This window comes from Sciurus carolinensis, chromosome 2, assembly GCF_902686445.1.
Source record: "Sciurus carolinensis chromosome 2, mSciCar1.2, whole genome shotgun sequence".
Taxonomy (NCBI): domain Eukaryota; kingdom Metazoa; phylum Chordata; class Mammalia; order Rodentia; family Sciuridae; genus Sciurus; species Sciurus carolinensis.
The window spans coordinates 178,588,683-178,611,399 of record NC_062214.1 but is presented as its reverse complement, the minus strand read 5'-3'; the positions used below and the strand labels follow the sequence as shown (position 1 = coordinate 178,611,399).

General features: G+C 34.9%; 1 protein-coding gene across 7 annotated transcripts in view; it reads left to right on the top strand.

Annotated features, from left to right (window-relative positions):
• The window catches only part of Cep128 (centrosomal protein 128), a 418,908-nt gene that overhangs the window by 43,922 nt on the left and 352,269 nt on the right, over positions 1-22,717 (top strand). For all 7 annotated transcript variants that reach the window (XM_047541495.1, XM_047541492.1, XM_047541498.1 and 4 more), the window contains 2 exons: positions 284-378; positions 2,824-2,896. In XM_047541495.1, coding sequence (XP_047397451.1) covers positions 284-378; positions 2,824-2,896 — 168 coding nt within the window. The remainder of the gene's footprint in view (positions 1-283; positions 379-2,823; positions 2,897-22,717) is intronic.

Below are 22,717 nucleotides of genomic sequence, written 5' to 3'. Positions count from 1 at the left end.
CTTACTAAGGTGTGATTAGCTTTGATTATTTCATTTCACTGATGCATGATACTCCACTGGAGGAATATGACTTTTGCGCTATGTTTAGTGTTTTCATTTTGAATTTCTTGCACATGGGCAAGAATTTATTTGCATCAGGGATTGGCAAACTAGGGCACATGGACTGATAAAATGAGGCTTTATTGTAATATAACTATGCTCATTTGTTTATGGCTAGTTTTATACTATAGTAGCAGAGTCGAATAATTGTGAAAGAGACAGAGTTTGCTGACTTTTTCTCTAGGGTATGCATGCTTTTCATCAGTCTCTCCGAGACCTCAGCAGTGAACAAGTTCGCCTTGGGGAGGATTTCAACAGGGAGATTTCCAGAAGAAGCCGGTAAAAGAATATGGTTTTCATGGGAGGCATGAATTACTAAGAGAACCAATTAATTTCTGAAATTCACATGTTTACATAGATTTAAGAAACAGTGCTGTGTTTTTGTATGAGTATTTTATAATTTCTTAATAGATTAGTTCAAAGCCCTTTGAATTTAGAATATATCATGACTCAGTGTTAGACAAGTTAATTTCATATTTCTAAAAACACTTTAACTTAATACAGTGGCATACTGACATTACGAAGAGATATGTTTTGAGATCTTAGCAAAGAGGTTGATTTGGGAATCCATTGGTATCAGAGAGAGAGAAAGAGACACACACCGCCCCCCACCCCCACAAACACACACACGCACATTCACACATACATGGGCCAAGATTGACTGCCTGTCTGATTCTTGGCATTGCAGGAAAAAAAGCTTAACATGGAATCTGTCAATAAATATGTACCACTGTGGAATCCAATATCTCAGTTTTTAGTCAAAATCTTTGGAAGTCAGTGGTTAACTTCATCCTAGCCTTTGCAATTTTCAACAGTTCTAGAGAGTTTCTAAGAACTGTCACTTAATTAAAACTTTCTCACTATCTTTTCATTTTCCTTGTGGTACTGGGGATTGAATTCAGGGCCACTCTACCATTGAGCTACATCCCCAGCCCTTTTTTTTTTTTTTTTTTGAGGTAAGATCTCATGAAATTGCTGAGGCTAGTCTTGAACTTTGGACCCTCCTGTCTCAGCCTTGAAAGTAGCTGGGAATATAGGAGTGTGCCAACATACCCAACTTATTTTTTTTTCTTTTTATCGACAGTGGCAAGTGGCTTTATTTTGGAGGCTATATTTTTTCTAAGAAACAAAACTTTATATTTAAGAGTTACAGTCTGTATACACAAAGATTAGGGGGTGACAAAGCTGAACTGAAACTTGTTTACCATGTACACTTGCTAATTCTACTACCTAAATTGTATCCCATGCCAGTTCTACATTGCTGCAGCACACAGTCCAAACTATAACCTTTAAATTTATCTAGTGTAGTCTGCATTACTTACCTGCTTTTAGAAGAGGAAGCCTGAAAATTTTAAAAAACTAGACTCTGCTATTGCTAGTATTATTAGCAAATATTATTAAGCAGTTATTTCAGGATAGGCAGATTTAAATTTAATTCTTTCAGTAACTCTAAGAGGTATCCATTTATTATTTTCTCCATTTTATGAATGAGAAAATAGAAGCACAGAGAGGTGAAATAACTACTGGAGATGGAACATGAGGTAAAAATAAACACATTTTCAGAGATTTACAATTTAGAAAATTTTCCCCAACACCGCCAATAACAAAACCAAGTCAAAAACAACAAGTTAGAAAATTTGCTTTTTTTAGAGTAACTTCTTTATGATCTGAGGAAATTATCTAAGTTCATATAAATAAAATAAGATTTTAACCAAGAGAGGAAGATATAGAATATAAGAAACATTAAAACTAGCCTAGGAATTAAGTGGAAGCAACTTCAGAATAACAACCATAAAGCAGGCCCACAGAGTATTCACTCCAAGTTAGAGTGGGGAAAGTAAATGTCCTTTGAGAACAAGGTAGTGTAGAATGGAGTAGATCTTTTTCTTAAAAGGATGATTTGATAAGAAACGGGATGAAAATATCAATGGATGACAAATAATACTAAAAGATAATGAGAAACTCTAGAAAACAGTACAAGAAAGTTATGATCCAAGTGTGATGCTGACCAAAATGTGAGCATGATACAATATGAGTAAAAAAAACATCAATTTGGAATAATGCATGAGGGGCGGGAGTGAGCTAACTACTTGAAAACAAGAAGTCAAGTGAAAATGTTTGGAGTTGAAAGTGACGAACGTAACAAGCATTAAGAATGGAAGAGGTTACGCTTGGTTGCCAGTACAGAATGGGTCCAGAGGTATGGAAGTGTAGTTTTTCCATGTTTTTTGGTTATTTATAATGTATGCTTTTCATTTGATGAGGAAATGGTGATAGAGTTTGTACATCACACTCTATAATTTGATTGTAATTGCTAGACAGGGTATGAGATTAAGAACTTTGTCTTCCCCTTCTTCCTTCTTCCTTCCTTTTTTCTTAATTACAAATGAGAACTATTAGAGCACATTTGTTTATTGAAGGTGATATTCTAGTATACAAGTACTTCTCAAAGTTGGGCACCCCGGTGCATAGAATCAGCATCACTTCGGAATTTGCAGAAAGGCACATTTTGGGCCCCATTCCACATTTACTGGTTCAGAAATTTGGGGAGTGGAGTCCAGCAGTCTGTGTTTTAACAAGCTCTACTGGCATTTTATGTGTTTATTATGTTCAAGAACCACTGCAGTAGAATATTATGTAATAACTATAATTATATTGTAAATTTCCCTAATTCTGTATATTTTCTCAGATATCCAACTTAAAATCTTTTCTTTTTTTGCTTAGGTCGGATGCAGAAACAAAAAGGGTTTTAGAACAATTGACTGAAAAACTGAATGAAACCCAGAAGCAAGAAGTGGTGAGGACTCTATTTATAAAAAGTTTTATATTTCATGTGTAGATGGAAAGAGGCGGCCAGGGTGGTTATGATCATAATTAGGCTCAGCAGAGCTTAACTTTAGGTATATGCCATTTTATCTAAGACTAACCTTTTCTAAAATGCTCATGAAGTTTAGAATTTAAGGTTAAAGTATTGCACAGTAGTATAGAAAATTAATTTTTAACTTTTTAGTATTTAGTTTTATGAATACTTGAAAGAGATTTTAAATGTTATTGGATCATTTATTTATTTATTTATTTTCATAGCTTTTATTGAGTGATATTTCAGAAATGCAGAATGCTTTCTGTAACAGGCTCTGGAGTCCTCCCCAGTAGTTATTTTCAAGATCAGTAAATGTATAATAATATTGCTACAAAGACTTCATTGCTGTTTTTGTTTGATATGGTACTTGTTGAAAATGCCTTAATTCCCAAGTGTTATTGCAGAGATTGTTGACACTCATTATTCAGTTATTTATTTGTATCTAATCACTATTGTTGGTAGAATTAAGGTAAAAATAAAGTGCATATAGTGTTCATTTTCTCCATGTCATTGATTTTTTTTTTTTCCTTGAGAAGATTATCAATAGAAATTGCCACTACACTTAACAAATTTGTCAGCTTTAGGAGCTATGTATATTACTCATTTCCCACATACTTTTTGTTTTTCAAAGTAAGGAAAATTAGAATTTTTTCACTTCATTTCTTTTATTAAAATTGAAAGCTTCCTTGTCAAAGCAGATCATTATCTCCAGTTAATTGTGTTTACAGTTTCTTACATATATAGGTTGAGTTCATTTTAGAGTTTGAATGTATTGACTTCGTGTGCTGAGAGATATGCTCTATTTTCAAAGAGATTGACTCAGTTACTGCTCTTGCAATGAAATTTGCCCATTTCAGAATATGAAACAATGCCCATCTACATAAAATCACCTTTCTTATGTATTTTTGATACTGATTTCTCTGTGAAGAGATGCAGGAAGGTGAAGATATAGTGCCTCTTCTGCTGAAATAAGTATGATCTTTCAGTTAGTGTGTGAGCATGTGGCATTTGGTGTGTGACCATGGTTTACCTCTTTTTTTACACAAAAGCCTAGTTTTCTTCCCCCCAGATATGCAAGAGCACCTTTAGTTTAAAATGTACCTATTTAAAATATCTAAAACATCACGTACTTAAAAAGGTCATCTCTGACATCAACGTATTGGTGCCTTTCTTAGTTTGTTGCTGTGGCTCACAAAGCAAGAAATCTATGGTGTCTGATTTACATACCAGCTAAATAGAAGATTAATGTACACATTTAAGAATATAGTTCTGAGGCCCTCTTTAACTTACTAAGTGACATTCTAGCTCTTCTCACAAATTCCAGTGTGGAGGCTGTCATATGATGGCAAACCTGCTGAAGCTTTGTAATTTCTTAATTTTTAAAAATGGAGGCACAATATACATGGGGAAAGTACAGGTAACTATAGCTCAATTCTAACAAGGTGGATATTCACATGTAACCACCACATCTAGGAAAAGAACATTACCCAAGAAGCTGCCTCATTGCTGTCTTCAAACACTAACACTTCCTTTTAATAGGCAGCCATTTTTAGATTTTAACCCTATAAATTAATTTTTTGGGTTTTGAACTTCTTAGGTAAATGGAATCTTATGTCTATTGCATGTGTGTGTGTGTCTGACTTTTAATATTTTTTATGATGACCCTGTTTATGGCTGTTATTTTAGGTTCTTTGGATTCTTGCAGTTCATTTTTGCTTTTGGGGGGGCTCCTTAGTATTTTGGTTGTATGCATATATTGCAATATATTTTGCAGTCAATGATAAATATTTAAATTAATTTGAATTTTGGGTTGTTATGAGTAATACTGTTTTGACTAATCTTATTCAGTATATTAGTGCACATGTGCATGCATTTCTGTTGGAATGCATGGAAGGTGCCTTCAAATTCAGTAGATACCAATAAATAGATTTAAAGTGCTTGCACTAATTTATACTCCCACTCCTAATGTATGAGAATTCATGTACTCTTCATCCTTTCTAACACTTGCTATTACCAGTCTTTTCAGTAGTCATTATGACAGGTGTTGATGTTTCATACTCATTTTGGTTTACCTTTGCATTTTCATGATTACTAATGATATGAACATCTTGTTATATGTTTTGGGCTGTTGCATATTTTTTTTTGAAATGCCAGTTTGCATCTTTTGCTTACCTTTTTTTTCTTTTTTACTTTTTTTATTAAAATTAATTTTTATTTTTTATTTTTACACACTGCTTACCTTTTTATTGCGTTGTTTGTTTTTTGTGGGAGGTTTTTACATGTTTTTACATCAGCACTTTGTCAGTTATGTGTATTACATATGTTGTCTTCCACTCTTCAAGGTATTTCTTTTCATTTAAAAAACTCTCTTAATAGGTCTTGTGTGGACTTTTAATCTAGTTCAATTTTCAGTCTTTTCTTTTGTGATCAGTGCTCTTTTGGCCTGTTTAAGAAATTGTTCCTTGTTAAGATCATTAACATAATCTCTAGAAGTTTATTGTCTTAACATTTCACAGTTAGATCTAATGTTATTTGGAATTGACAGTGTGAAGTAGGGGGAATACATTTTCTATAGCTCTTCAGTTGCTGCAGTTTCATTTATGGAAAGAGCCACACTTGCCCTGTTACTTTACAGTCCTGTCTTTGGCATAAATCAAATGCTCATACGTGCAAGAGTCTGTTTCTGGAGTCTTTGGCCCCTGGTTTTTTCTATATCTCAGGGCCAGTGTCTTACTGTCTTGGATACTGTTACTTTACAGCAAGTTGTGATGTAGGTATATAAATTATTTCTAAAGGTCAGTTTAGAGAGAACCGAAATCTTTACATTATTGAGTTTTATAATTCATGAACACAGCATATCTTTTAAATGTTTATAACTTTCTTTTTTAGCTTCTTTACTGACATATTATGGATGTATGTCAAATGGTTCATTGTTTAAGTATACAATTTGGTAAGTTTTGGCATAAGTATATATATACCTGTGAAACTATCACCACAATCAAAATAATGACTTTCATCACCCCTGAAATTTCTGCCTCTCTGTTCTTCCCTGACCTTCTCCTACCTGAAACAACTCAAATTTAAAATAAGCATTTGCTTATTTTTAAAATAAAAACCGTGAGATTCAGGGTCCAGACAGGGCAGCCAGAGACTTCCCCAAGTAGTCTGGACCCCTGCGGTGGGAGGTGCCGTTCAAGGCTAGCTTCCGGAGCTGACCGCCCAGTGAGAGACTTTCTACATAGAACCAGCCACAAGCCCCGAACCAACGGAGAGCCTCGATCCGCAAACAGCCTCTGGGATCAGGGCAGGGGCAGCCAGACACCTCTTCAGGCGGCTCTGCCCACTCTGGCTGCAGGCTCTCTTCTCGGGGCGATCCAAGATGGCGGCCTAGAGGGAGACTGCACCTCCTGTCGCTCCAGAACCCAGGAGTTAAGAAGGGGAGGCATTGAGAGACTCGGACTGAAATAGAGCCACGGGTGAGTCTGCCCACTGGGTAAAGCTCGGCCCGGGGGGCAGGCCCAGATAGAGGTGGCTTATCGGAGCCGGGCAGGGCAGCTAGAGTCATCCACAGGCAGCCCTGCGCACTCCGGTGGTGGGCCCCGCCCACACAGCCAGCTTCTCCAGGTTCTCGGAACGGAACTGGCCCGCTAGTGAGAGCCTTTTCTGACCAGAACAAGCTCCGAGTCCGGAGCCAGTGCAGCTCAGCGTACTCTGGCACGCAAGCAGATTCAGGGTCCAGACAGGGCAGCCAGAGACTTCCCCAAGTAGTCTGGACCCCTGCGGTGGGAGGTGCCGTTCAAGGCTAGCCTCTCGGAGCTGACCGCCCAGTGAGAGACTTTCTACATAGAACCAGCCACAAGCCCCCGAACCAACGGAGAGCCTTGATCCGCAAACAGCCTCTGGGATCAGGGCAGGGCAGCCAGACACCTCTTCAGGCGGCTCTGCCCACTCCGGCTGCAGGCTCTCTTCTCGACGATCCAAGATGCGGCCTAGAGGGAGACTGCACCCCCTGTCGCTCCAGAACCCAGGAGTTAAGAAGGGGAGGCATTGAGAGTCTCGACTGAAATAGAGCCACGGGTGAGTCTGCCCACTGGGTAAAGCTCGGCCCGGGGGGCAGGCCCAGATAGAGGGTGGCTTATTGGAGCCGGGCAGGGCAGCTAGAGTCTTCCCAAGGTAGCCTTCCACACTCCAGCAGTGAGCTCCTCCCACACGGCCAGCTGCACGTGCAGGCCCACGTGAGAGCATTTCAGCACAGAGCCAGTTCCAAATCGTGGAACCAGTAGGGGGCTAGGGGCAGTTTTCTTCGGATATGCTGCTTTATCAGATTCCTCCAAGACATCAGGCTACTGAAGGCTGGGAGATGATACACTGGAAATCTACCGGGACACTATAAGCCAATAGCGGAAAACTGCAATATTTCAGGGTCCCACTGACAACTGACCAATATGAGAAAACAAGGGAAGAAAATGTCCCAAACAAACCTAGATACTACATCAATAAAACCCAATGACAGCACAGCAGAAGAAATGTCAGAAAGGGAGTTCAGAATGTACGTAATTAAAACGATCAGGGAAGCAAATGAGGAGATGAAAGAGCAAATGCAGGCATTGAAGGAGGAGATGAAAGAGCAAATGCAGGCATTAAATGATCGCACCAATCAACAGTTAAAAGAGCAAATACGGGAAGCAAGAGATCATTTCAATAAGAGTTAGAGATACTGAAAAAAAAACCAAACTGAAATACTTGAGATGAAGGAAACAATAACCAAGTTAAAAACTCCATAGAAAGCATAACCAATAGAATGGAGCACCTGGAAGACAGAACCTCAGACATTGAAGACAAATTATTTAATCTCGAAAGCAAAGTTGGCCAAACAGAAAAGATGGTAAGAAATCATGAACAGAATCTACAAGAATTATGGGATATCATGAAAGGCCAAATTTAAGAATTATTGGGATTGAGGAAGGCTTAGAGAAACAAACCAAAGGAATGAACAATCTATTCAATGAAATAATATCAGAAAATTTCCCAAATCTGAAGAATGAAATGGAAAACCAAATACAAGAGCTTATAGAACTCCAAACATACAAAATTACAACAGACCCACACCAAGATACATTATTATGAAATACCTAACATACAAAATAAAGACAGAATTTTAAAGGCCGCGAGAGAAAAGAATCAAATTACATTCAGAGGGAAACCAATAAGAATATCAGCAGATTTTTCAATCCAGACCCTAAAAGCCAGAAGGGCCTGGAACAACATTTACCAAGCCCTGAAAGAAAACGGATGCCAACCAAGAATCTTATACCCAGCAAAACTTACCTTCAAATTTGACGACGAAATAAGATCCTTCCATGATAAACAAAGCTAAAGGAATTTACAAAAAGAAAGCCAGCATTACAGAACATTCTCAGCAAAATATTCATGAGGAAGAGATGAAAAACAACGATGCAAATCAGCAACAGGAGGTGCTAGCCTAAAGGAATAGCCAAATAAAGGAGAAACCAAATCATGTCAAAAACAAATATGAGTCAATTGACTGGGAATACAAAATCATATCACAATAATAACCCTGAATGTTAATGCCTGAATTCATCAATCAAAAGACACAGACTGGCAGATTGGATTAAAAAGAAAAATCCAACAATATGCTGCCTGCAAGAGACTCACCTCATAGAAAGAGACACCCATAGACTAAAGGTGAAAGGATGGGGAAAAACATACCATGCACACGGACACAGCAAAAAAGCTGGAGTATCCATCCTCATCTCAGATAATGTGGACTTTAAACCAAAACTAGTCAGAAGGGATAAAGAAGGACATTACATGCTGCTTAAGGAAGCATAAATCAGCAAGACATAATAATCATAAATATCTATGCCCCGAACATTGGCTCATCCACGTACGTCAAACAAATCCTTCTCAATTACAGAATTCAAATAGACCACAACACAATCATACTAGGCGATTTTAACACACCCTCTCTCACCACTGGATAGATCGTCCAAACAAAAATTGAATAAAGAAACTATAGATCTCAACAACACAATCAGCAAATTTAGACTTAACAGACATATATAGAATATACCATCCAACCAAGAGCGAATACACTTTCTTCTCAACAGCACATGGATCCTTCTCTAAAATAGACCATATTTTATGCCACAAAGCTACTGTTAGCAAATACAAGAAGATAGAGATACTACCTTGTACTCTATCAGATCATAATGGATTGAAATTAGAAATAAATGACAGAATAAAAAACAGAACTTCTCCAATACTTGGAGACTAAATAATACACTATTATACGATGAATGATAACAGAAGACATCAGGAGGGAAATAAAAAAATTCTTAGAAGTAAACGAGAACAAAGACACATCATATCAAAATCTCTGGGACACTATGAAAGCAGTATTTAGAGGAAGATTATTTCATGGGGTGCATTCAAAAAAAAGAAGTAGAAATCAACAAATAAACGACTTAACACTACAGCTCAAAGCGCTAGAAAAAGAAGAGCAGACCAATACCAAAAGTAGTAGAAGACAGGAAATAGTTAAAATCAGAGCCGAAATCAACGAAATCGAAACAAAAGAAACAATTGGAAAAATTAACAAAATAAATAGTTGGTTCTTTGAAAAAATAAATAAAATTGATAAACCCTTAGCCACACTAACAAAGAGAAAGAGGGAGAAAACTCAAATTACTAAAATTCGGAATGAACAAGGAAACATCACAAAAGACACGAGTGAAATACAAAACATAATTAGAAACTATTTCGAAAATCTATACTCCAACAAAACAGAAAACCTCGAAGACATCAAAAAATTTCTAGAGACATATGAATTACCTAAACTGAACGAGGAGGACATACACAACCTAAATAAACCAATTTCAAGCAATGAAATAGAAGAGGTCATCAAAAGCCTACCAACAAAGAAAAGTCCAGGACCAGATGGGTTCTCAGCCGAGTTCTACAAAAACTTTAAAGAAGAGCTCATTCCAATACTCCTCAAACTATTCCATGAAATAGAAGAGGAGGGAACCCTCCCAAACTCGTTCTATGAAGCCAATATCACCCTGATACCTAAACCAGACAGAGGACACATCGAGGAAGGAAAATTTCAGACCAATATCCTTAATGAACATCGATGCAAAATTCTCAACAAAATTTTAGCAAATCGCATACAAATATATATTAAAAAGATAGTGCACCACGATCAGTGGGTTTTATCCCAGGGATGCAAGGTTGGTTCAACATTTGGAAATCAATAAATGTCATTCACCATATCAACAGACTTAAAGTTAAGAATCACATGATTATTTCAATAGATGCAGAAAAAGCATTCGATAAAATACAGCATCCCTTCATGCTCAAAACACTAGAAAAAATTGGGGTAGTGGGAATATTCCTAAACATTATAAAGGCAATCTACGCTAAGCCCATGGCTAATATCATTCTAAATGGTGAAAAACTGAAAGTGTTCCCCCTAAAAACTGGAACAAGGCAGGGATGCCCTCTTTCACCACTTCTATTCAACATCGTCCTTGAGACTCTAGCCAGAGCAATCAGACAAACCAAAGAAATTAAAGGGATACGAATAGGAAAAGAAGAACTCAAACTATCCCTGTTCGCTGATGACATGATTATATATTTAGAGGAACCTGGAAATTCCACCAGAAAACTTTTAGAACTCATAAGTGAATTCAGTAAAGTAGCAGGTTACAAGATCAATGCTCATAAATCCAATGCATTTTTATACATAAGTGATGAATCTTCAGAAAGAGAAATTAGGAAAACTACCCCATTCACAATAGCATCGAAAAAAAATAAAATACTTGGGAATCAATCTCACAAAAGAGGTGAAAGACCTCTACAATGAGAACTACAGAACACTAAAGAAAGAAATTCAAGAAAACCTTAGAAGATGGAAAGATCTCCCATGTTCCTGGATAGGCAGAATTAATATCGTCAAAATGGCTATACTACCTAAAGTGCTATACAGATTCAATGCAATTCCAATTAAAATCCCAATGATGTACCTTGCAGAAATAGAGCAAGCAATTATGAAATTCATCTGGAAGAATAAAAACCTAGAATAGCTAAAGCAATCCTCAGTAGCAAGAGCGAAGCAGGGGGTATTGCAATACCAGATCTTCAACTCTACTACAAAGCAATAGTAACAAAAACGGCATGGTATTGGTACCAAAATAGACAGGTAGATCAATGGTACAGAATAGAGGACATGGACACAAACCCAAATAAATACAATTTTCTCATACTAGACAAAGGTTCCAAAAATATGCAATGGAGAAAAGATAGCCTCTTCAACAAATGGTGCTGGGAAAACTGGAAAACCATATGCAATAGAATGAAATTAAACCCCTATCTCTCACCCTACACAAAACTCAACTCAAAAATGGATCAAGGACCTTGGAATCAGACCAAAGACCCTGCATCTTATAGAAGAAAAAGTAGGTACAAATCTTCAACTTGTTGGCTTAGGATCAGACTTCCTTAACAGGACTCCCATAGCACAAGAAATAAAAGCAAGAATCAACAACTGGGATAGATTCAAACTAAAAAGCTTTCTCTCAGCAAAGGAAACTATCAGAAATGTGAAGAGAGAGCCTACAGAGTGGGAGAATATTTTTGCCAACCATACCTCAGATAGAGCGCTAATTTCCAGAATCTATAAAGAACTCAAAAAACTCTACACGAAGAATACAAATAATCCAATCAACAAATGGGCTAAGGAAATGAACAGACACTTCACAGAAGAAGATGTACAAGTAATCAACAGATATATGAAAAAATGTTCAACATCCCTAGTAATAAGGGAAATGCAAATCAAAACTACCCTAAGATTTCATCTCACCCCAATTAGAATGGCGATTATCAAGAACACAAGCAACAATAGGTGTTGGCGAGGATGTGGTGAAAAAGGAACACTCATACATTGCTGGTGGGGTTGCAAATTAGTGCAGCCACTCTGGAAAGCAGTGTGGAGATTCCTCAGAAAGCTTGGAATGGAAACACCATTTGACCCAGCTATTCCACTCCTTGGTCTATACCCAAAGGACTTAAAATCAGCATACTACAGAGATACAGCCACATCAATGTTCATTGCTGCTCAATTCACCATAGCCAGATTGTGGAACCAACCTAGATGCCCTTCAGTTGATGAATGGATAAAGAAACTGTGGCATATTTATACAATGGAATATTACTCCGCAATGAAGAATGATAAAATTATGGCATTTGTAGGCAAATGGTCGAAATTGGAGAATATCATGCTAAGTGAGAGAAGCCAATCTCAAAAACTAAAGGACGAATGATCTCGCTGATAAGCGGATGAGGACATATAATGGGGGTGGGAGGGGTTAGCATTAGGTTTAGGTTAGGTTTAGAGTTAGGCTAAGGAGAGCGGTAAGAATGAAGGAAAGAATGACTGTATAAAGGGAAAAGGGTGGGAGGGGTGGGGGGAAGGGGAAAAAAAAGAAACATCATTACCCTATGTAAACGTAAAAAAAAAAAAAAATAAAACCGTGATTGTGTATATTTAAGATTTGTAACATGATATAATTGAATATATGTAGCTAGCAAAATATTACTAGAGTAAAATAAATTGATATATCCATCATAACTCACAGTGGGCTTTCTTTGTTTTGTTTTTGTGCCAGAAAGTGGTGAATTTCACATATAAAACAGTTTTATTACGTATAAATGTTATGTACATTAGATTTCTAAGCTGGCTCATCCTACATATTAATTATTTTGGATTCTCTGACCTACATCTCCCCATTTCCTGCACCCACCTCTCAACTGCTACTTTGTCCTCTTTCTCTGTATATTTGAAACATTTCCTCTTAGGTTCCACATGCAGATAAGATCATACAACATTTTTCTTTCCATGGGTGGCTTATTTCACTTAGTATAGTGTCCCAAAGTCATCCATGTTGTGGCAAATTGCACAATCTTGTTTTTTTAAGGGCTGAATAATATTCCATTGCATATATGTAGCAATTTTTTTTTATCCATTTGTCTATCCATGAACCATTAGGCTGTTACCATATTTTGGATATTCTGAGTATTGTTGCAATAAATACGCCCCAAGTGCAGATATCTTAACAAGATGGGGTTTTCATTTCCTTAGAGGTTTATGCCCAGAAGAGTCATATGGTACTTGTATGGTAGTTGCATTTTCAATTTCTTTAAAACCTCTATACTGTTTTCCGTAATGCCTGTGCCAAGCTACCTTCTCTTCAGCAGTGTACAGAAGTTCTTTTTCCTCTATACCCTCACCAACTTTTGTTCTCTTTGGTCTTTTTGATAATATCCATCCTAATGGGTGTTAACATATATCTGAGTACTTTTGATTTTCATTTCCCTAATGATTGAGGTTGATTACCTTTTCACCTGTTGCTCATTTTTATGTCTTTGGAGAAATGTCTATTCAGGTTTTTTGCTGATTTTTAAATTAGATTATTTGTTTTCCACTATTCAGTGAGTTCCTTCTGTATTTTGACTATTGACCCTTTCTCAGCTATATGATTTGCAGATACCATCCATAGGTTGCCATTTCATTTTGTTGATTGTTTCTCCTTTTGGTTTGATACAGTTCTATTTATTCATTTTTGCTTTTGTAGCCTGAACTTTGGATGTGATTAACCAGGAATCTTTTCCTTTGGAGGCTCTTAACTCTAGTTTTTTACCCTTTCAACTCATAAATCCTTTGAAAATTTCTGCAGCTTTTGTGTCTTAACTGCCTTTTCTGAAATGGTTTGATGTTTCAGGGGGGAAATGTGGCCCTGAAAGATGAGCTGACCTCTCAGGGTTCCTTTCTTCTCTTGCATTTTTGTCTCATGTATTCTTATTTTTAGCTCTGCAGTGCCTTCAAATATTTTTACTTAAAATATTCTTTCTAGTTTTTCTAGTTATTTTTAGTAGAAAAATCACCTGAATTATCTAATAAGTCATTTTTGGAAGTGAAGTGAAACTCCCTAAATCTTTTCTTTTAAATATATATAAAATTCCATTATATTATTTGCTGTTTCTAAGCACAAATTTTATTGAGTTTTTCAGCTGTTTCATGAGGTTTCTTTCATTTGCTGTATAAGTAAACACTTGTGAGCATGCTTGTAAAAAGGCTTTGATCCAAACTCAGGTATCTTCCATATTTTGCTGAGGTCCTTGGAGACTTTAGTGTCTGGTTGTAATGTCATCTTTTTTTTTTTTTTTATGTTAGATAGTTGAGATGGTTTGAATCTGGGATTTGATAATGCTAATTACAGAGCATATATTATTTTTTTAAGTTTTGCCTTTCACCACATGATGAAAAACCCAAATGAACAAAGTTATTTCATTTGAATTTCTTTCACATAGCAAATAAAACTAGTCAATATTATCTTACATGTATTTGAGAGTCTTACTGGATGTGTAGCCACTGAGTAAATATAGATTTTATGACTCACTTATTCCAATTGAAGTCAGTGTTTGCATTTTATATTCTTTGATGTATTGTATTTGTGAATTCATGATAGCATGCTGTCAAAGAAGCAGTTTTCTTATTGAGTGTTAAATTTCTAGGAGTCTGCAACTCTTTTCTCCCTTCCAGTTTTAAGTTTAAATAAAATTAACAAAGTGATGCACATTCAATTCACTGTGGAAGACTTTTAAATAGTGTACAAAAGAAAGTGGAAATAAATGACTTCCTCTATAAAGTTCGCTTTCTACTAGTATTCACTGTTTTTTTTTTTTTTTTAATTTTTAGACTGTAGCTCAATTGTTGGCTTTTTTTTTTTTTACATACCAGGAATTGAACTCAGTGGCACTTGACCACTGAGCCACATTCCCAGCCCATGTTTTTTTTTTTTTTTTTATTCCTTTTCCTTGAGACAGGGTCTCCATAAGTTGCTTAGGGCCTTGCTAAGTTGCTGAGACTGGCTTTGAACTTGTGATTCTCATGCCTCAGCCTCCCAAGCCACTGGGATTATAGGTGTGTGCCACCATGCTTGGCTATGGTCTGTAAAGTACCTTTATTGTATATTATTCTAAGGCTACAATTGTTTATCATGTATTATCTTGATAACTAAAATATATCTTGAAAGTTTACGGGAAACATTTTTCTTAAGAAACAAAAAAAAAAAAAAAAAAAAAAAAGAAAAAGTGCCTTTGTCTCACTTGCCAAAATCTAACTTGTTAATGTTTGTGAATCTTAGCTTTTTTTTTTATTTGCTTATTTCCAACTGCCCATTGGAAGGGGGTAGTTATTATTTTTAGAGGATGTTATTATAAATATTTTTGTTAACCCTTAATTGTGATAATAACTAACCAATATTGCATGGGACCTCATAGGGGAAATTTTGTTGGTTTTTAGTTGTTTAGATTTTACCCAGTTGAGTGTGAGATGAGTACATATTAAATTTGATTATTTATGTAGAAGAAAGTCAATTTTATTTTAGTTTTAATAGAGTCACTATTAAAAATAAACAGGTCCAGATTTCTCTGGACTGGTTGTTCATTAATAAAATACTTTAAACGCTACATTTAGTATAATATAGGTATTTTATAGATAACAACAGAAAGATATATACCAAATATTTATTTAAGTGGATTTTATACTGTCAAGTATTGTTAAAGATTGGAAGAATCAACCTATTAGAAGTTAGAATACAGTCCCACTAACAAAATGCTTTTGTTTCACTTCTTTTTGTTAACTAGTAACTTTAAAAATCTGTCCAATTTTCATATTTGTTATTTTGCTATTTTTATAACTAAATATGGAAATTGAGGATTTTTGACTTTGTAGTATACTTAATTGATACTGACTGCTGATAAAAAAAATTTGTTTAGTATTAGATGACATTATTAGCATTTTTTTCTTTGATCTCAGAAATAGAAAAATAAAAAAGTATTAAATGCTTTCTTTAAAATAAGAGTTATTGGGAATTATCTCATTACTCAAAACAAATGTCATTAGGTATCAGAATCCTCACCTCCCTGTTTAGGACTGTTTTTACTTGCTCCTACTTTAGTCTTGTCTCAAGAAATGGCATGACATTTCATTCATTGGCTCAAGCTGGTCACCTGAGATTCACCTTAGGTCCTTTTCATTACACCATTCTTCCCATACATTACAAAATGCTTTTTAGTTTCTGAAATCTTGTCTACCTCTAATACTTTCCTCAGAGCCCTCATCACTTCTCAGTGGGTTCACCGCAGTGATTCCACTTAAGTTGATCTCTCTGCTCCCTTCTTGCCCCAGTGCTCCCCCCAGCGGCCAAATTATTTAAAAAGTAGTGATCATATTGAATTATCCCCCAACTTTAAAACAACTTACTTGGGTTCTTTTGTTCAAAATTCCTCACAATGCCTATGTTATCTGACTTTCTTGATATACCTTGATTTTATCACACTTATTTCTATATCAGAGTCTTTTCAGGGTCTTTCTTTTCCCAAAGTTTTGCATGATTGATTTCCTCTGGTCATTTAGGTCTTCAGTGAAAAGGTACCACTCGAGTCCCTACCTCTCCCTCTTTTTAGTTACATAATTTGTAGCATACTAAACACAGTGCTCTGCATATTGCCTTTTTGCTCTAATATATTTTTGAAGTTCAAGATTGCTTCATATAAGGATCTAATGTGCTTTCTGTTTTCTTTTAGTATTGAGTGAATATGTCATAACTTCCTTAACTTGTAGGGTTGGAGTTTTAGGTGGTTTCAGTCTTTTCCATATATACACAAAATTGTATGAGCAATTTTATACATGTACCATTTTGAACGTAAAAAGTATATTGGTGAGACAAATTTCTAGAGTGGCTTATAGGATTAGAGTTTGCATTTACAATATGTTAGGTATAGTTCAATTTTATAATTAGAACTTTCTTCTTTTTTAAGGTATGATTGACATAGAATGGAAGGCATATTTATGTTTGTATTATATGGTTACCACAGTCAAGCTAACATCTATAACCTCTTAGTTATCATTTCGTTTTCTGAAAATATTTAAGATATACTTTCTTAGCAGTTTCAGGTATATAATACATCATTATTAACTGTAGTAACAATGCTGTGAAAATACATGGACAAACCTTATTCATCTTGGCTAACCAAAATGTTTTTGCTCTTGAAATCTTATCTCCTACTGTAAACCCCAGCCTCTGGCAAACATCATTTTAATGTTCTGTCTATGGATTTTTGAATTCCACATGTAAGTGAGATCATATAGTATTTGTGTTTCTGAGTTTGCCTTCTTTTACTAAACATAATTGTTCTCCAGGTTCAACCATGTTATTGTAAATTACAGGATTTCCTTCTTTTTTAAGGCTGAATAATATTCTATTCTCTGTGCTTAACATTTTAAAACATCCATTTATCTACCAGTGCACATTTAAGTTGATTCTTTATGTTGGCTATTGTAAATAATGCTACATTGAACATGGGGGTGCTTTACTTTATTTGAATATGTATTTATAGGTTGGATTGCTGGAAAATATAGCAGTTCTAATTTTAGGAAATTTCAATTTTGAGGAAATTTCATCTGTTTTCCATAATGGCTATATTAACCTAAAATTATACCAGTAGTATATGATGGTTCCACTTCCTTTACGTCCTTACATACACTTGATATAGTTGTCTTTTTGATAGTGCCATTCTAACAGATTGGAGATAATATGTCATTGTAGTTTTACTTTGCATTTAAATTGTATTTCCATGATAATTAGTGATGTTGAGCATTTTAATTTTTTTCTATTAGTTGTTTCTGTTTCTTATGTATTTTTTATCATATTATTTATGTATTTTATGTATTTTTACTAACCCCTTATCAGATGTGTAGTTTCCAAGTATTTTCTGCTATTCCATAGGTTGTCTCTTTGCTTTGTTGATTGTTTGCTTTGATGTACAGGTGTTTTTCATTTTGTGAAATAAAGTTGTCTATCTTTACTTTTGTTGCCAGTGCTTTTGTGGTCATATCCAGACCACAAAAAATTATTAACCAGACCAATGCAAGAACCTCTTTTCTGTTTCCTGTTTGTAAGAGGTTTTTATGGTTTTCTTGTCTTGGGTGTAAGTCTTTAACTCATCTGAGTAGATTCTCATTTTATATAGTGAGATAAAGGTACCTTCTCATTATTTGTATGTGAATGTCCATTTTCACCCATATCATTTATTGAAGAGACTGTCCTTTATCCTTTGCATTTTCAACATCTCTGTTGAAGATCAATTGATTGTAAATGAATGGATTTATTTCTGGGCTCTATATTCTGTTTTGTTAGCCTAGGTTATCCTTTTTTTTTAATTTGCTCTAATTAGTTCTATGTGACAGTAGAATGCACTTTGAGACATAATACATAAATGTAGTATAACTTCTCATTCTTCTGGTTATATGTGATGTAGAAACACACTAGTTGTGTGGTCATATATGCACATAGGTAATAACGTCAGATTCATTCTACTGTCCTTCCTACCCCTGTACCTCTTCCCCACCCTCCACTCCTCTCTGCCTAGTTCAAAGTACCTCTGTTTTTCCCTAGCCTCCCCCGTTATCTGTTTTTATGCTAGTACCATGATGTCTTGAATACTATAGCTTTATAGCATATTTTGAAATTAATGTAATACCACCAGCTTTGTTCTTTTTACTCAGGATGGCTTTGTGTATTTGGGGTCTTTTGTAGTTTCATATGAATTTTAGAATTGTTTTATATCTGTGAAACATGCTACTGGAATTTTCATAGAGATTGCATTAAATTTGTAGATCTCCTTGGATATTATGTGCAGATTAACAGTATTAATTTTCCTAATCCGTGAACATGAGATATCTGTTTATATATGATTCCAAGTTCTTTTTTTTAAGACGTTTTGTTGTCTTAAGTATATAGATCTTTTGTCTCCTAGGTTAAGTTTATCCTTCATATTTTATTTTGATGTATAGTAGATGGGGTTATTTTCTTGATTTTGTTTTGAGAGGATTTGTTATTTATAGAAATTTTACTGATTTTTGTGTGTTGAAGTTTGATTCTTGCATCATTCTTAAATTTGTTTATTAATTCTAACAGTAGTTCTTTTTTTTTTTTTTTTTTTTTTAGGTAGAGACATTAGGGTTATCCATACATAAGATTATGACATCTGCAAATAGTGATAGTTTAGCTTCTTTTCTGTGTCTTTTCTTTCTTTTTCTTTTATAATTGATCTAGGACTTCTAGAATTGGCTAGGACTTCTTGAACTATATCAAATAGAAGTGTAGAGAGTGGGCATCCTGATCTTACAGGGAAAACCTTCTGTTTTTCACTATTGAATAAAATCTTATCTGTAGACTTGCCAAATAAGACCTCTATTTTTCTGACGTTTGTTACTTCCACGTGTAATTTGTTCAAGATTTTTTATCATGAAAACATGTCAGATTATATCAGATGCTTTTTCTATATCTATCAAGATGATGAAATGATTTTTATTCTTCATTTTGTTAGTTTGACCTACCACATTTATTGATTTTCATCTTCAGTTTTTTTGCAAAAGCTTGAGAAGAATTGGAATTAATTCTTTTTTAAATGTTTAGTAGAATTCACAAGTGAAGGCTTCAGATTCTGGGCTTTTCTTTGTTGGAAAAATTTTTATAACTGAGTCAATGTCCTTTATTCATTATTGGTCTGTTCTATTTCTTCATGATTCATTTTTGATAATTTGTTTCTAGGAATTTGTCCATTTCTCCAAGGTTATCCAATTTGTTGGTATTCATAGTAGTCTTTTATGACCTACTGTATTTCTGTGGTATCACTTGTAATGTCTCCTCATTTATTTCTAATTTTATTTATCTGAACAGTCACTCTATTTAAATTTAGTCTGGCTAATATTTTGTCAATTTGGTTTATCTGTTTAAAAAACCAACTTCCAGTTAAATGATCCTTTCTGTACTTTTTTTTTTGCCTCTATTTCATTTATTTCTGCTCTGATTTTTATTATTTCCTTCTTTCTACTTATTCATTTTTCTAGTTCTTCTCATGAGGGGTCTTTTTTTTAAATGTTGGCCTCTCAAAACATGGCAGTTTGCTTTACCAGAACAAGCAAGCCAGAAGAGGACCAGTGAGAGGAAAAGATAGCAAGTTGAAAGCCAATTTTTTCTAACCTAATCATCATGTGAAAGTCAAATGTTTTTGTGCTATTCTCATAATTAGAAGCAAGTTCCTTGGGACAGCCTACCCTCGGGGGAGGGAATTACACAAGTACATGAATATCTGGAATTCGTGATCATTGGGACCCCTGCTAGAAACTGCCTAACACAATTAAAAATAGAATAATGATCAAATAATCCCACTTATGGGTTACATATTTCCAAAACAAATGAAATCAGGATTTTGAAGAGCTATCTGCATTCCTGTGTTTGTTGCAGCAGTATTAGCAGTAGCCAAAATGTGGAAACATGGAAACAACCCATGTTTATTAGTGAACAGAAAAAGAAATGGTGACATTCACACACAGAGACACACACACACACACACACACACACACACATACAAACAAACAATCATTATTTAGCCTTACAGAAGGAAATCCTGTCAACAGGATTTTTGCAACAATGTGGATGAACCTGGAGGGCATTATAATATTGTGCCATCTCACGTAAGTTTGGAATCTAAAAATTCTCATTCATAGCACCAGAGGGTGGAATGGTGGTTGCAAAGGTGGAGTCGGGAAATGGGGAGATGAAGGTCATAAGGTATGAAGCCTGTTTTTCAGGATGAATAAGTTCTAGAGATCTAATGTGCAGCATAGTGACAATAGTAAATAACACTGTGTAGTATGCCTGAAATTTGCTGGGAGTAGATCTTAAGTGTTCTCACCACAGGACACACACAAATGGTAACTAAGAGAGATCATGGGTATGTTTGTTAGCTTGACTGTGGTAATTATTTCACAATATGTATGTATATAAAAACATCTAATCATGTTTTATTAGAATTGTTACTAAAAAGTGAGACTTCTCCATATAAAACTGTATAATGTGCTAGCTACGTGAAGTTGGTAATGTGTGCATAAGTTTGGATTGTCATTTTGATGTGTGGTTATAGTTATATATGTACATAGGGTAATAATGTCTGATTCTTACTACTATTCTTCCTATTCCCAAATCCCTCCCCTCCCTTCAGTCCCCTCTACCTAATCTAAAGTAACTCTTTTCTTCCCTAGCCTCCCCTCCTCATTGTAAATTAGCATCCAAATATCAGAGAAAGTGTTCAGCTTTTGGTTTTTTGGGATTGACTTATTTCACTTAGCATAGTATTCTCCAGTTCCATCCATTTACTGGCAAATGCCATAATTTCATTCTTCTTTAAGGCTGAGTAATATTCCATTGTGTATATATACACTACTGTTCATTTATCCATTCATCTGTTGAAGGGCACCTAGATTGGTTCCATAGTTCAGCTATTGTGAATTGAGCTGCTATAAACATTGATGTGGCTGCATCACTGTAATATGCTGATTTTAAGTCCTTTTGGTATAATCTGAGAAGTGGGATAACTGGGTCAAATGTTAGCCCCATTCCAAGTTTTTTGAAGAATCTCCATACTGCTTTCCATAATGGTTACAACACTTTACATTCCCACTGGCAAGTGTTGTTCTTGATGGATTGTATTAATAATTATTTTTATTTTTTACTTTCAATCATTCTGTATTTACTTTAAAATTTTAATGATGGGAAGATATACACAACATAAAATTTACCTCTTAACCATTTTAAATTGTGCAGTTAACAGTGTTAAATACATTCATATTTTTCTGCAATTAATCTTTAGTACTCTTTTCATTTTGCAGAAATGAAACTAAATCATGATTAAGGTATAATTCTCTAGTGCTCTTGTCTTCCTAGTCCCTGACAACCACCATTTTAGTTCTTGTCTTTATGAATTTAACTGTGCCAAGTGTGGTATCTGTCCTTTTGTGACTGGCTTATTTCATTTAGAATAACATTTTCATGTTTCATTCATGTTGTAGCATTTGGTAACACTTTTTTTTAAGGCTGAATAATAATTTATTGAATGGTTATACTACATATTACTTATTCATTGATTGTTGGACCAGTGGGTTTTTTTCCCCATTTTTTCACTATTAAATTATGATCAGTACTGTGAATGATGCTGCCATGCGCTTGGTTGTATGAATGTCTCTTTGAGACCCTGCTTTTAACTTTTGGGGGTAATCATTACTGTTTTTTATAGTAACTCCACTTTTCCATTCCTGTCAGTGGTGTCCCAGTGTTCTGGTTTCTCCACAGCCTCTTTTAACAGTTTTCTTTGAGACAACCATTCTAATGCATGTGAGGTGGTTTTGTATTTATTTTTATATTTAGAATGAGTAATAAAATGTTTTCATTTTGTAAAAACTGAGTGCACCACTATTTTTTGCTATCTATTCAATATTGTTTTCCATTATAGCAGGTGGTATATTTATTTTGGATGCAATAGTAACTTGTGGTATTAAGGTTGATTACTGGGATTAATTTGGAACTCATTGCTAAAGAGTATTTACAGTTTTTAGTAAAGTATTCTTACTACTATAGTAAATTTCTGTATTATTTTGAAGCACTAGAAATTGAATGCCCAAGTCTTATCGTTCTTAGTAAATCTAAAGTGCTAATTTTTGGATATATTTTTCCTCAGCATTTATTGATCAATTAAACTTATGTTTACCTATATTTTTTAAAAAACAAGTTGACATAATTTACCATAAAAGTTATCTGCTTTATGTGTATA